At 41.5% G+C, this 16,472-nt stretch overlaps 1 protein-coding gene across 1 annotated transcript in view; it reads left to right on the top strand.

Annotated features, from left to right (window-relative positions):
• Window positions 1-16,472, top strand: part of phf2 (PHD finger protein 2) — a 130,626-nt gene that overhangs the window by 68,087 nt on the left and 46,067 nt on the right. The window contains exons 13-16 of the mRNA XM_046338193.1: window positions 201-317; window positions 8,135-8,253; window positions 8,333-8,508; window positions 11,713-11,780. Of these exons, the coding sequence (XP_046194149.1) occupies window positions 201-317; window positions 8,135-8,253; window positions 8,333-8,508; window positions 11,713-11,780 (480 nt within the window). The remainder of the gene's footprint in view (window positions 1-200; window positions 318-8,134; window positions 8,254-8,332; window positions 8,509-11,712; window positions 11,781-16,472) is intronic.

Raw genomic sequence — 16,472 nt, 5'->3', positions numbered from 1 at the left:
TGTAACAAACACACCCCTATAGGCCTAGATGGACCAGCCCAAGAAGGGTAAGGTGAGGGGGAGGGCGGCAAGGTAAGACCATGCAAGCTGACCTGTCCTACTCTACCTCATATCAAATCAAATTGTATTGGTCACATACACACGGTTAGCAGCAGTTACTTGTCACCTATATGATGTCATGTCTGTTACCTGCTTCCCAGGCGACTAAGAATGTCCTGAGCATGTCGGAAAAGGACACCTGTAAGCAGAACGACCTGGAGAAGTTTGAGATCCGAGAACAGAACAAGAAACAGACGGAAGCCAAGTGGAAATATAAGGTACGCTACAGGACAGTTTGAGTTAGGTCAGATACAGGTTGAGTTAGGTCAGATATAGAACAGGTTGAGTTAGGTCAGATATAGAACAGGTTGAGTTAGGTCAGATATAGAACAGGTTGAGTTAGGTCAGATATAGAACAGGTTGAGTTAGGTCAGATATAGAACAGGTTGAGTTAGGTCAGATATAGAACAGGTTGAGTTAGGTCAGATATAGAACAGGTTGAGTTAGGTCAGATATAGAACAGGTTGAGTTAGGTCAGATATAGAACAGGTTGAGTTAGGTCAGATATAGAACAGGTTGAGTTAGGTCAGATATAGAACAGGTTGAGTTAGGTCAGATAGAACAGGTTGAGTTAGGTCAGATATAGAACAGGTTGAGTTAGGTCAGATACAGAACAGGTTGAGTTAGGTCAGATATAGAACAGGTTGAGTTAGGTCAGATATAGAACAGGTTGAGTTAGGTCAGATATAGAACAGGTTGAGTTAGGTCAGATATAGAACAGGTTGAGTTAGGTCAGATATAGAACAGGTTGAGTTAGGTCAGATATAGAACAGGTTGAGTTAGGTCAGATACAGAACAGGTTGAGTTAGGTCAGATATAGAACAGGTTGAGTTAGGTCAGATACAGAACAGGTTGAGTTAGGTCAGATATAGAACAGGTTGAGTTAGGTCAGATATAGAACAGGTTGAGTTAGGTCAGATATAGAACAGGTTGAGTTAGGTCAGATACAGGTTGAGTTAGGTCAGATATAGAACAGGTTGAGTTAGGTCAGATATAGAACAGGTTGAGTTAGGTCAGATACAGAACAGGTTGAGTTAGGTCAGATACAGGTTGAGTTAGGTCAGATATAGAACAGGTTGAGTTAGGTCAGATATAGAACAGGTTGAGTTAGGTCAGATATAGAACAGGTTGAGTTAGGTCAGATATAGAACAGGTTGAGTTAGGTCAGATATAGAACAGGTTGAGTTAGGTCAGATATAGAACAGGTTGAGTTAGGTCAGATATAGAACAGGTTGAGTTAGGTCAGATATAGAACAGGTTGAGTTAGGTCAGATATAGAACAGGTTGAGTTAGGTCAGATATAGAACAGGTTGAGTTAGGTCAGATACAGAACAGGTTGAGTTAGGTCAGATATAGAACAGGTTGAGTTAGGTCAGATATAGAACAGGTTGAGTTAGGTCAGATATAGAACAGGTTGAGTTAGGTCAGATATAGAACAGGTTGAGTTAGGTCAGATATAGAACAGGTTGAGTTAGGTCAGATATAGAACAGGTTGAGTTAGGTCAGATATAGAACAGGTTGAGTTAGGTCAGATATAGAACAGGTTGAGTTAGGTCAGATATAGAACAGGTTGAGTTAGGTCAGATATAGAACAGGTTGAGTTAGGTCAGATATAGAACAGGTTGAGTTAGGTCAGATACAGAACAGGTTGAGTTAGGTCAGATACAGGTTGAGTTAGGTCAGATATAGAACAGGTTGAGTTAGGTCAGATATAGAACAGGTTGAGTTAGGTCAGATATAGAACAGGTTGAGTTAGGTCAGATATAGAACAGGTTGAGTTAGGTCAGATATAGAACAGGTTGAGTTAGGTCAGATATAGAACAGGTTGAGTTAGGTCAGATATAGAACAGGTTGAGTTAGGTCAGATATAGAACAGGTTGAGTTAGGTCAGATACAGAACAGGTTGAGTTAGGTCAGATATAGAACAGGTTGAGTTAGGTCAGATATAGAACAGGTTGAGTTAGGTCAGATATAGAACAGGTTGAGTTAGGTCAGATATAGAACAGGTTGAGTTAGGTCAGATACAGGTTGAGTTAGGTCAGATATAGAACAGGTTGAGTTAGGTCAGATATAGAACAGGTTGAGTTAGGTCAGATATAGAACAGGTTGAGTTAGGTCAGATATAGAACAGGTTGAGTTAGGTCAGATATAGAACAGGTTGAGTTAGGTCAGATATAGAACAGGTTGAGTTAGGTCAGATATAGAACAGGTTGAGTTAGGTCAGATATAGAACAGGTTGAGTTAGGTCAGATATAGAACAGGTTGAGTTAGGTCAGATATAGAACAGGTTGAGTTAGGTCAGATATAGAACAGGTTGAGTTAGGTCAGATATAGAACAGGTTGAGTTAGGTCAGATATAGAACAGGTTGAGTTAGGTCAGATATAGAACAGGCCAAGACAGACAGTGAACAGACAGGGGGAGACAGACCAAGGCAGATGGTGAACAGAGAGAGGGGAGACAGGCCAAGGCAGATGGTGAACAGAGAGAGGGGAGACAGGCCAAGGCAGACTGTGAACAGAGAGGGGAGACAGGCCAAGGCAGATGGTGAACAGAGAGGGGAGACAGGCCAAGGCAGACTGTAAACAGAGAGGGGAGACAGGCCAAGGCAGACTGTAAACAGAGAGGGGAGTGTGGTGGAGGTACCTGTACCAGACAGGGGGGAGACAGGCCAAGGCAGATGGTGAACAGATCGCCAGGTGGAATCAGTGCCATGCCAGTGAACAGCAGAAGGGGGGTTCTGAGGCCCAAAGGCCTTTTCCTTCACATCTGGTCTGGGAGTCTTAACTCAGCATTTAGTCCCCATAAAGTCAAATATATCACTAATGTACTTTATTTTTAGCTTTTTCTTCTTAGCTTTCAAAATAGCATCAGACCAAACACTCCTCACTCAGCTCCAGGTTGGACAGTGTCCTCAGGTCTCTGCTGTCTGTTGGCTAGAGCTCCCTCCGTATAGCGCGGAAAAATTAAACCGTAAGCAGTAATCTCTCTGGTTAATTTTGGTCAAAATTAGGCTGTTAGAAAATGTAGTTAAGTTATGGAAAATTCAGACTAGTTAGTTAAGATACAGACTAGTTGGATAAAGAATAATTAAGTTAGATACAGAGTAGTTAGTTAAGTTAGATACAGAGTAGTTAGTTAAGTTAGGTAAGATATAGAATAGTTAGTTAAGTTAGGTAAGATACAGAATAGTTAGGTAAGATATAGAATAGTCAAGTTAGGTAAGATATAGAATAGTTAAGTTAGATAAGATATAGAATAGTTAAGTTAGGTAAGATATAGAATAGTTAAGTTAGGTAAGATATAGAATAGTTAAGTTAGGTAATGTATAGAATAGTTAGTTAGGTAAGATATAGAATAGTTAGTTAAGTTAGGTAATATATATAATAGTTAGTTAAGTTAGGTAAGATATAGAATAGTTAGTTAAGTTAGGTAATATATATAATAGTTAGTTAAGTTAGGTAAGATATAGAATAGTTAGTTAGGTAAGATATAGAATAGTTAGTTAGGTTAGGTAATATATATAATAGTTAGTTAAGTTAGGTAAGATATAGAATAGTTAAGTTAGGTAAGATATAGAATAGTTAAGTTAGGTAATTTATAGAATAGTTAGTTAAGTTAGGTAAGATATAGAATAGTTAGTTAAGTTAGGTAAGATATAGAATAGTTAAGTTAGGTAAGATATAGAATAGTTAGTTAAGTTAGGTAAGATATAGAATAGTTAAGTTAGGTAAGATATAGAATAGTTAAGTTAGGTAAGATATAGAATAGTTAAGTTAGGTAAGATATAGAATAGTTAAGTTAGGTAAGATATAGAATAGTTAAGTTAGGTAAGATATAGAATAGTTAAGTTAGGTAAGATATAGAATAGTTAAGTTAGGTAAGATATAGAATAGTTAAGAGGGTAATGTATAGAATAGTTAGTTAGGTAAGATATAGAAGAGTTAGTTAAGTTAGGTAATAAATAGAATAGTTAAGTTAGGCAATATATAGAATAGTTAAGTTAGGCAATATATAGAATAGTTAAGTTAGGTAAGGTATAGAATAGTTAAGTTAGGTAATGTATAGAATAGTTAGTTAAGTTAGGTAATATATATAATAGTTAGTTAAGTTAGGTAATATATAGAATAGTTAGTTAGGTAAGATATAGAAGAGTTAGTTAAGTTAGGTAATAAATAGAATAGTTAAGTTAGGCAATATATAGAATAGTTAAGTTAGGTAAGGTATAGAATAGTTAAGTTAGGTAATGTATAGAATAGTTAAGTTAGGTAAGATATAGAATAGTTAGTTAAGTTAGGTAATATATATAATAGTTAGTTAAGTTAGGTAATATATAGAATAGTTAGTTAAGTTAGGTAATATATATAGAATAGTTAGTTAAGTTAGGTAAGATATAGAATAGTTAGTTAAGTTAGGTAATATATATAGAATAGTTAGTTAAGTTAGGTAATATATATAGAATAGTTAGTTAAGTTAGGTAATATATATAGAATAGTTAGTTAAGTTAGGTAAGATATAGAATAGTTAGTTAAGTTAGGTAATATATATAGAATAGTTAGTTAAGTTAGGTAATATATAGAATAGTTAAGTTAGGTAATATATAGAATAGTTAATTTAGGTAATGTATAGAATAGTTAAGTTAGGTAATATATAGAATAGTTAATTTAGGTAATGTATAGAATAGTTAGTTAGGTAAGATATAGAAGAGTTAGTTAAGTTAGGTAATAAATAAAATAGTTAAGTTAGGCAATATATAGAATAGTTAAGTTAGGTAAGATATAGTTAGTTAGGTAAGATATAGAATAGTTAGTTAAGTTAGGTAAGATATAGAATAGTGAAGTTAGGTAAGATATAGAATAGTTAAGTTAGGTAATATATAGAATAGTTCATTTAGGTAATGTATAGAATAGTTAAGTTAGGTAAGATATAGGATAGTTAGTTAGGTCATGTATAGAATAGTTAAGTTAGGTAAGATATAGATTAGTTAAGTTAGGTAATGTATAGAATAGTTAAGTTAGGTAAGATATAGAATAGTTAAGTTAGGTAAGATATAGATTAGTTAAGTTAGGTAAGATATAGAATAGTTAAGTTAGGTAAGATATAGATTAGTTAAGTTAGGTAATGTATAGAATAGTTAGTTAAGTTAGGTAATGTATAGAATAGTTAGTTAAGTTAGATAATGTATAGAATAGTTAGTTAGGTCATGTATAGAATAGTTAAGTTAGGTCATGTATAGAATAGTTAGTTAGGTAAGATATAGAATAGTTAGTTAAGTTAGGTAATATATAGAATAGTTAGTTAAGTTAGGTAATATATAGAATAGTTAATTTAGGTAATGTATAGAATAGTTAAGAGGGTAATGTATAGAATAGTTAGTTAGGTAAGATATAGAAGAGTTAGTTAAGTTAGGTAATAAATAGAATAGTTAAGTTAGGCAATATATAGAATAGTTAAGTTAGGTAAGATATAGAATAGTTAAGTTAGGTAAGATATAGAATAGTTAAGTTGTAATGTATAGAATAGTTAAGTTAGGTAAGATATAGAATAGTTAGTTAGGTGAATGCACCAATTTGTCCTCACAACTCTGGATAAGAGCATCTGCTAAATGACTTAAATGTAAATGTAAATGTAGTTAAGTTAGGTAAGATATAGAATAATTAAGTTAGGTAAGATATAGTTAGTTAAGTTAGGTAAGATACAGAGTAGTTAAGTTATATACAGAGTAGTTAGTTAAGTTAGGTAAGATATAGTTAGTTAAGTTATATACAGAGTAGTTAAGTTAGGTAAGATATAGTTAGTTAAGTTATATACAGAGTAGTTAAGTTAGTTTAGGTAAGATAGAGTAGTTAATTTAGTTAAGATATATAATAGCTGGGTTAGATATATAATAGCTGGGTAAGATATATAATAGTTTGATGTGAAAATCAAAGGTAACATAGAATAGATTGAGTCAAGCCTGTCTTGGCCTGCTTTAAAAACACATGGAACAAAGTAAACATGATAATGATGGATAAATGGAACAATGAACCCAATTCAAGCTGGATGCTGTTTAAAGAAGATACAAATGGTTCTGTTCTATTAAATCTGGAGAAGCTGGATAATCAGCAGACCAATCGTGGTATAATGGTAGATGGATTAATCACACCACGATCATAGTAATAGCTAAACTAACACTGGGTTTTACTCACAATTAGAGTGGTGGAACTGTTCAAAGCTTCTATAGGACCTGGTAGATGGATAATCACAGTCCTCACAACTATTCTATCCACAACATTCCACCCATAAGCATTCACATCTGACCACGGTCCTGCTGGTAGGACGGGGTAGATGGATAATCCCTATTCCCCTATCTTCTAGAGGACTCTGGTCCAAAGTAGTTTGATACAGAGAAACTAGGGCTCCAGATCAGACCACATCTTCTATCAGGAGGCTGTTGATGGATAATAGCTGGATAACATGGGATGGGTTCTATAGGACAGCTGGTAGATGGATAATCGGAAGACACATCTTCTTTAGGACCTTTAGATGGATAATCAATGACCACATCTTCTTAGGAATGTCTGTAGTCATTCCAGGGTCCTGGTCCCTCTAAGGACCTGGTAGATGGATAAACACTAACACATGGACTGGTAGATGGAGATACAGAGAAACTAAGGGCAGATCAGACCACATCTTCTATAGGACCTGGTAGATGGATAATCACAGACCACATATTCTATAGGGCTTGGTAGATGGATAATCACAGACCACATCTTCTATAGGGCCTGGTAGATGGATAATCACAGACCACATCTTCTATAGGACCTGGTAGATGGATAATCACAGACCACATCTTCTATAGGACCTGGTAGGTGGATAATCACAGACCACATCTTCTATAGGACCTGGTAGGTGAGATAATAAGGGCAGATCAGACCACATCTTCTATAGGACCTGGTAGATGGATAATCACAGACCACATCTTCTATAGGACCTGGTAGGTGGATAATCACAGACCACCTCTGTTTCTCTGATGGACTGGAGACCCTGGTAGATATATATTTATCTATATATTTATATATATTTATATACTACCATTTAAAAGTTTGGGGTCACTTAGAAATGTCTTTGTTTTTGAAAGAAAAGCACATTTTTTGGCCATTTAAAATAACATCAAATTGATCAGAAATACAATGTAGACATTTTTCATATTGTAAATTACTATTGTAGCTGGGAACGTCTGATTTTTAATGGAAGATCTACAGAGGCCCGTTATCAGCAACCATCACTCCTGTGTTCCAATGGCACGTTGTGTTAGCTAATCCATGTTCATCATTTTAAAATGATAATTGATCATTAGAAAACCCTTTTGCAATTATGTTAACACAGCTGAAAACTGTTGTCCTGATTAAAGAAGCAATAAAACTGTCCTTCTTTAGACTAGTTGAGTATTTGGAGCAACAGCATTTGTGTGTTTGATTACATGCTCAAAATGTCCAGAAACAAAGACCTTTCTTCTGAAACTCGTCAGTCTATTCTCGTTCTGAGAAATGAAGGCTATTCCATGTGAGAAATTGGCAAGAAACTGAAGATCTGGTTCAACGCTGTGTACTACTCCCTTCACAGAACAGCACAAACTGGCCCTAACCAGAATAGAAAGAGGAGTGGGAGGCCGCGGTGCACAACTGAGCAAGAGGACAAGTGTCTAGTTTGAGAAACAGACGCCTCACAAGTCCACAACTGGCAGCTTCGTTAAATAGTACCCACAAAACACTAGTCTCATCGTCAACAGTGAAGAGGCGACACTCCGGGATGCTGCCCTTCTAGGCAGAGTTCCGTCAACAGTGCCCTTCTAGGCAGAGTTCCTCCAGTGCTGCCCTTCTAGGCAGAGTTCCTCTGTCCAGTGTCTGTGTTCTTTTGCTCATCTTAATCTATTATTTTTATTGGCCAGTCTGAGATTTGGCTTTTTGTTTTCTCCCTTTGCAATGTTATAAATATGTTGTATGCCCTTCTTCCTCTAAAACATGACGTTCTCGTTGTTGTTCATATCCGTTACAGAACAGCAAACCAGATTCCTTACTGAAGATGGAAACTGAAGAGCACAAGTTTGAGAGAACGCCACTATCAGGCAACAAAGACAAGTTTTCATTCTCATTGACACACAAGAAGTTACTAGGGTAAGTATACTGTGTACGTGTATTGTGTCTGTCTGTGACTGGCACCTGTTCCTTACTGTCCTGTGCCCCCCCCCCCCAGTTCTAAGCTGAAGCCCCAGACCAACTCCAGTGTGTTCAGCTCGTTACAAAACCTAAAGGAGGACAAGACCAAGCCGGTGAGAGACGAGTACGAGTACGTGTCAGACGAAGGAGAGCTGAAGATTGATGAGTTCCCCATCAGGAGGAAAAAGAACGCCGTCAAGAGGGACTTATCCTGTGAGTACTACTGACACATAAAGATGACAGACTACTACTGGAGAGAAAATGGTCCTGTGACTACTGACACATAAAGATGACAGACTACTACTGGAGAGAAAATGGTCCTGTGACTACTGACACATAAAGATGACGGACTACTACTGTTGATTGAAACTGTCCTGATTGACTACGTTGTTGATTGACTGTGACTGACTACTACTGGATTGAAACTGGTCCTCTGACTTGACACGTAAAGATGATTGACTGTCTACTGAGAAAATGGTTGTTGATTGACTGTCACATAAAGATGACGGACTACTACTGTTGATTGAAACTGTCTCTGATTGACACGTTGATGATTGACTGTCTCTGAGAAAATGGTTGTTGATTGACTGACTCTCTGATGATGACAGACTACTACTGGAGAGAAAATTGTTGATTGACTGTACTGACACATAAAGTTGATTGACTGTCTCTGAGAAAATGGTTGTTGATTACTGACACATAAAGATGACAGACTACTACTGATTGAAACTGTCCTGATTTACTGACACATAAAGATTGACTGTCTCTGATTTACTCGTTGTTGATTGACTGTCTCTGATTTACTCGTTGTTGATTGACTGTCTCTGATTTACTCGTTGTGGATTGACTGTCTCTGATTTACTCGTTGTGGATTGACTGTCTCTGATTTACTCGTTGTGGATTGACTGTCTCTGATTTACTCGTTGTGGATTGACTGTCTCTTCTGATTTACTCGTTGTGGATTGACTGTCTCTGATTTACTCGTTGTGGATTGACTGTCTCTGATTTACTCGTTGTGGATTGACTGTCTCTGATTTACTCGTTGTGGATTGACTGTCTCTGATTTACTCGTTGTGGATTGACTGTCTCTGATTTACTCGTTGTGGATTGACTGTCTCTGATTTACTCGTTGTGGATTGACTGTCTCTGATTTACTCGTTGTTGATTGACTGTCTCTGATTTACTCGTTGTGGATTGACTGTCTCTGATTTACTCGTTGTGGATTGACTGTCTTCTGATTTACTCGTTGTGGATTGACTGTCTCTGATTTACTCGTTGTGGATTGACTGTCTCTGATTTACTCGTTGTGGATTGACTGTCTCTTCTGATTTACTCGTTGTGGATTCAAACAAATCAAATCAAATCAAATTTATTTATATAGGATTGACTGTCAGCTGATATCTCAAAGTGCTGACAGAAACCCTGCCTAAAACCCCAAACAGCAAACAATGCAGGTGGATTGACGGTGTCTCTGAAAAACTCCTAGAAAGGCCAAACCCTAGGAAGAAACCTGAGGAACCGGGCTATGTGGGATTGACTGTCTTCTGGCTTTGCCGGGTGGATTATAACAGAACATGACCAAGATGTTCAAATGTTCATAAATGACCAGCATGGTCAAATTTAATAAGGCAGAACAGTTGAAACTGGAGCAGCAGCACAGTCAGGTGGACTGGGGACTGTCTCTGAGCCATCATGTGGATTGGGGACTGTCTAGGGCTCAGGTCCTCGAGAGAGAGATTGACTGTTCTGATTTATGTTGGGATTGACTGTCTCTGATTTACGGCTGTGTGGATTAACAGACTGGCCAAGATGTTCAAATGTTCATAAATGACCAGCATGGTTGAATAATAGTAAGGCAGAACAGTTGAAACTGGAGCAGGAGCATGGCCAGGTGGACTGGGGACTGCAAGGAGTCCTCATGTCAGGTAGTCCTGGGACATGGTCCTAGGGCCCAGGCCAGTTGAAACTGGAGCTCAGCATGGCCAGGTGGACTGGGGACAGCATTGACTGTCATCATGTCAGGTAGTCCTGGGGCATGGTTCTGGCTCAGGTCCTCCTGAGAGAGAAAGAAAGAGGAGGAGGAATTGACTGCACACTTAGATTTACACAGGACACCGAATAGGACAGGAGAAGTCTCAGATAAACAAACTGACCCGTTGTGGATAAACTACTGCAGCATAAATACTGAGGCTGAGACAGGAGGGTCAGGAGACACTGTGGCCCCATCCGAGGACACCCCGGACAGGGCCAAACAGGAAGGATATAACCCCACCCACTTTGCCAAAGCACAGCCCCCACACCACTAGAGGGAAATCTTCAACCACCAATTTACCATCCTGAGACAAGGATTGACTGCCTTCAAAGATCTTACACGGTACAACCCAAGGGGGGGGACTGACAGGCCGACCACAACAGTGTATCAACCCTCTTCAGGTGATTTACCCCCAGGGATTGACTGTCCCCAGCAATTTGACTCAGCCCCGTATTGAGGGCTAGAGGCAGAGAATCCCAGTGGAAAAAGGGGAACCGGCCAGGCAGAGACAGCAAGGGCGGTTGTGGATTGAGCCTTTCCGTTCACCTTCCCACTCCTGGGCCAGACTACACCCAATCATTTGACCCACTGAAGAGATGAGTCTTCAGTAAAGACTTTTGAGACCGAGTTTGCGTCTCTGACATGGGTAGGCAGACCGTTCCTAAAAATGGAGCTCTATAGGAGAAAGCCCTGCCTCAGCTGATTTTGCTTAGAAATTCTAGGGACAATTGAGGCCTGTCGTCTTGTGATTTAGCGTACGTTAGGATTGACGGCAGGACCAAATCGGAGAGGTTAGGAGCAAGCCCATGTAATGCTTTGTAGGTTAGCAGTAAAACCTTGATTCAGCCCTTGCTTTGACAGGAAGCCAGTTGAGGCTGCACTGAGTAATTGATCAAATTTTTTGGTTCTGTCTCTGATTCTAGTGGATTGACTGTCTCTTCTGATTTACTCGTTGTGGATTGACTGTCTCTTCTGATTTACTCGTTGTGGATTGACTGTCTCTTCTGATTTACTCGTTGTGGATTGACTGTCTCTTCTGATTTACTCGTTGTGGATTGACTGTCTCTGATTTACTCGTTGTTGATTGACTGTCTCTGATTTACTCGTTGTGTATTGACTGTCTCTGATTTACTCGTTGTGTATTGACTGTCTCTTCTGATTTACTCGTTGTTGATTGACTGTCTCTTCTGATTTACTAGTTGTTGATTGACTGTCTCTGATTTTCTCTTTGTTGATTGACTGTCTCTTCTGATTTACTAGTTGTTGATTGACTGTCTCTGATTTACTCGTTGTTGATTGACTGTCTCTGATTTGCTCGTTGTTGATTGACTGTCTCTTCTGATTTACTAGTTGTTGATTGACTGTGTCTTCTCTTCCTGTTCCAGTCCTGTCAAACATGAAAGACCCAATCCACCCATCCAAGAAGCCAAAGCTCCTCCCCTCTGCTGTCAAGGTATGTCAGCTCCTCCCCTCTGCTGTCAAGGTATGTCAGCTCCTCCCCTCTGCTGTCAAGGTATGTCAGCTCCTCCCCTCTGCTGTCAAGGTATGTCAGCTCCTCCCCTCTGCTGTCAAGGTATGTCAGCTCCTCCCCTCTGCTGTCAAGGTATGTCAGCTCCTCCCCTTTGTACCCAGGGTATGTTACCTCTCTTCCCAGGGTATGTTACCTCCTCCCCTCTCTTCCCAGGGTATGTTACCTCCTCCCAGGGTATGTTACCTCCTCCCCTCTCTTCCCAGGGTATGTTACCTCCTCCCCTCTCCTCCCAGGGTATGTTACCTCCTCCCCTCTCTTCCCAGGGTATGTTACCTCCTCCCCTCTCTTCCCAGGGTATGTTACCTCCTCCCCTCTCTTCCCAGGGTATGTTACCTCCTCCCCTCTCTTCCCAGGGTATGTTACCTCCTCCCCGCTCTCCCAGGGTATGTTACCTCCTCCCCTCTCTTCCCAGGGTAGGTTACCTCCTCCCCTCTCCTCCCAGGGTATGTTACCCTCTCCCAGGGTATGTTACCTCTTCCCAGGGTATGTTACCTCTTCCCAGGGTATGTTACCTCTTCCCAGGGTATGTTACCTCCTCCCAGGGTATGTTACCTCCTCCCAGGGTATGTTACCTCCTCCCAGGGTATGTTACCTCCTCCCAGGGTATGTTACCTCCTCCCAGGGTATGTTACCTCCTCCCAGGGTATGTTACCTCCTCCCAGGGTATGTTACCTCCTCCCCTCTCTTCCCAGGGTATGTTACCTCCTCCCAGGGTATGTTACCTCCTCTCCTCTCTTCCCAGGGTATGTTACCTCCTCCCCTCTCTCCCCAGGGCATGTTACCTCATCCCAGGGTATGCTACCTCCTCTCCTCTCTTCCCAGGGTAGGTTACCTCCTCCCCTCTCTTCCCAGGGTATGTTACCTCCTCCCAGGGTATGTTATCTCCTCCCAGGGTATGTTACCTCCTCCCAGGGTATGTCACCTGCTCCCAGGGTATGTCACCTCCTCCCAGGGTATGTCACCTCCTCCCAGGGTATGTCACCTCTTCCCAGGGTATGTTACCTCCTCTCCTCTCTTCCCAGGGTATGTTACCTCCTCCCCTCTCTCCCCAGGGTAGGTTACCTCCTCCCAGGGTATGTTACCTCCTCCCCTCTCTTCCCAGGGTATGTTACCTCCTCCCCTCTCTCCCCAGGGTATGTTACCTCCTCCCAGGGTATGCTACCTCCTCCCCTCTCTTCCCAGGGTATGTTACCTCCTCCCCTCTCTTCCCAGGGTATGTTACCTCCTTCCAGGGTATGCTACCTCCTCTCCTCTCTTCCCAGGGTATGTTAACTCCTCCCCTCTCTTCCCAGGGTATGTTAACTCCTTCCCAGGGTATGTTACCTCCTCCCCTCTCTTCCCAGGGTAGGTTACCTCCTCCCCTCTCTCCCCAGGGTAGGTTACCTCCTCCCAGGGTATGCTACCTCCTCTCTTCCCAGGGTATGTTACCTCCTCTCCTCTCTTCCCAGGGTAGGTTACCTCCTCTCCTCTCTTCCCAGGGTAGGTTACCTCCTCCCCTCTCCTCCCAGGGTATGTTACCTCCTCCCCTCTCTTCCCAGGGTATGTTACCTCCTCCCCTCTCTTCCCAGGGTATGTTACCTCCTCCCCTCTCTTCCCAGGGTATGTTACCTCCTCCCCTCTCTTCCCAGGGTATGTTACCTCCTCCCCTCTCTTCCCTCTCTTCCCAGGGTATGTTACCTCCCCCCAGGGTATGTTACCTCCTCCCCTCTCTTCCCAGGGTATGTTACCTCCTCCCCTCTCTTCCCAGGGTATGTTACCTCCTCCCCTCTCTTCCCAGGGTAGGTTACCTCCTCCCCCCTCTCTCCCCAGGGTATGTTACCTCCCTCCCTCTCTTCCCAGGGTATGTTACCTCCTCCCCTCTCTTCCCAGGGTATGTTACCTCCTCCCCTCTCTTCCCAGGGTATGTTACCTCCTCCCCTCTCTTCCCAGGGTAGGTTACCTCCTCCCCTCTCTTCCCAGGGTAGGTTACCTCCTCCCCTCTCTTCCCAGGGTAGGTTACCTCCTCCCCTCTCTTCCCAGGGTAGGTTACCTCCTCCCAGGGTATGTTACCTCCTCTCCTTAAGTCACCAATAATATATGAAGGACCATATAGAAAATATCTGAGCTCATTATGGTTGGGGTCAGGTCAGTGCAATAGTGTCAGGTGGGTATCACAGTTATGTCCATGGAGAGTCTAGATCCTATTCCCAAGACAAAGTCCCAAATATCACCCTAGTTCAGGGTCGTGCATAAGGAAGAGGATTCCATTTGGGAAGCATGCTAATGGTTCCAATTCAGCTGTCCTATTAACCATCTAACATCCCAGAACTAAATACTGGAATTACACTCTGATATTTCCATTTCTACATCCATGGAGAGATCAACCTAATGAGGAGTTCTAAGAGTAGAACAGTCGGAGGAAAACATTCTGGAATATCCACTCCCTTCCATGAGGTCGTTAATCAATTCCATGTGATGGTTTAAAATGCAGTCAAGTAGCAATAGAGATCACATATGGCTGTGTGTGTCGTGTTGCCGTGATACCAGTGTCTTCATATTAGGAAGTAAGGAAGCCAAGGAAACAGAACATGAAGTGGACTCTCATGTCTTTAGGAAAACAGCTGTAATGTTGGAAACAAACATCATTATGTTGTCATCCAGAGTCACGTTGATTTATTTTCCAAGCTATATCACACAATATTTTACACACAATGCAAATAGTCTGGGTAGCCATTTGATTGGCTGTTCAGGAGTCTTATGGCTTGGGGGTAAAAACTGTTGAGAAGCCTTTTTGTCCTAGACTTGGCACTCCGGTACCACTTGCCATGTGGTAGTAGAGAGAACAGTCTATGACTGGGGTGGCTGGGGTCTTTGACCATTTTTAGGGCCTTCCTCTGACACCACCTGGTTTAGAGGTCCTGGATGGCAGGAAGCTTGGCCCCAGTGATGTACTGGGCCGTTCGCACTACCCTCTGTAGTGCCTTGCGGTAAGAGGCAAAGCAGTTGCCATACCAGGCAGTGATGCAACCAGTCAGGATGCTCTCGATGGTGCAGCTGTAGAACCTATTGAGGATCTGAGGACCCATGCCAAATCTTTTTAGTCTCCTGAGGGGGAATAGGCTTTGTTGTGCCCTCTTCACAACTGTCTTGGTGTGTTTGGACCATGTTAGTTTGTTGTTGATTTGGACACCAAGGAACTTGATGCTCTCAACGTGCTCCACTACAGCCCCGCCGATGAGAATGGGGGCGTGCTCGGTGCTCCTTTTCCTTAGTCCACAAACATCTACTTAGTCTTGGTTACGTTGAGGGAGAGGTTGTTGTTCTGGCACCACACGGCCAGGTCTCTGACCTCCTCCCTATAGGCGGCCTCATCATTGTCAGTGATCAGGCCTACCACTGTTGTCATTGGCAAACTTAATGATGGTGTTGGAGTCGTGCCTGGCCGTGCAGTCATGAGTGAACAGGGAGTACAGGATGGGACTGAGCACACACCCCTGGGGAACACCGTGTTGAGGATCAGCGTGGCGGATGTGTTGTTACCTACCCTCACCAACTGGGGGGCGGCCCGTCAGGAAGTCCAGGATCCAGTTGCAGAGGGAGGTTTTTAGTCCCAGAGTCCTTAGCGTATTGATGAGGTTTAAGGGCACTATGGTGTTGAACGCTGAGCTGTAGTCAATGAATATCATTCTCACATAGGTGTTCCTTTTGTCCAGGTGGGAAAGGGCAGTGTGGAGTGCAATAGAGATTGCATCATTTGACCTGTTGGGGCGGTATGCAAATTGGAGTGAGTCTAGGGTTTCTGGGATGATGGTGTTGATGTGAGCCATGACCAGCCTTTCAAAGCACTTCATGGCTACAGTGCTACGGGTCTGTAGTCATTTGGGCAGGTTACCTTAGTGTTCTTGGGCACAGGGTCTATGGTGGTCTGCTTGAAACATGTTCGTATTACAGACTCAATCAGAGACGTGTTGAAATTGTCAGTGAAGACACCTGCCAGTTGGTCAGCGATACTCAATCATGAGGCATCAAAGCCAAAGGAACTGAATAATATGAAGAGATTCTATAGATGGAAGGAATCTATAACAGAGACAAATGTGTAAACCTACCAAAAAACAATTAGGTAACAACAAATTCAATCCCTTTTAGACAACTTCCTGGGTAAAACATGCGGAAACTTGGCAGTAGAAAATCTTAACTCAGCTTCCCTATCAAATCTAAACATCTCAAATAGAAAACCGAAGAAAATGAACAACAATGACAAATTGTAAGAAATCACGTCAGAAATCAGCTCAATGTAATTGAAGAATCCATAGACTCTAACCACTTCTGGGAAAATTGGAAAACACTAAACAAACAGCAACACGAATAGTTATCTATCCAAAATGGTGATGTATGGGTAAACCACTTCTCCAGTCTTTTTGGCTCTATAACAAAGTATAAAGAGCAAAAACATATACATGATCAAATACAAATCTTAGAATCAACTATTAAAGACTACCAGAACCCACTGGATTCTCCAATTACATTGAATGAGCTACAGGACAAAATAAAACCCCTCCAACCCAAAAAGGCATGTGGTGTTGATGGTATACTAAATCAATGAAATGATAAAATATACACACCACAAATTCAAAA

This window comes from Oncorhynchus gorbuscha, linkage group LG03, assembly GCF_021184085.1.
Source record: "Oncorhynchus gorbuscha isolate QuinsamMale2020 ecotype Even-year linkage group LG03, OgorEven_v1.0, whole genome shotgun sequence".
Lineage (NCBI taxonomy): Eukaryota > Metazoa > Chordata > Actinopteri > Salmoniformes > Salmonidae > Oncorhynchus > Oncorhynchus gorbuscha.
The sequence above is the reverse complement of the archived record's forward strand: the minus strand, read 5'-3'. Positions and strand labels throughout refer to the sequence as shown.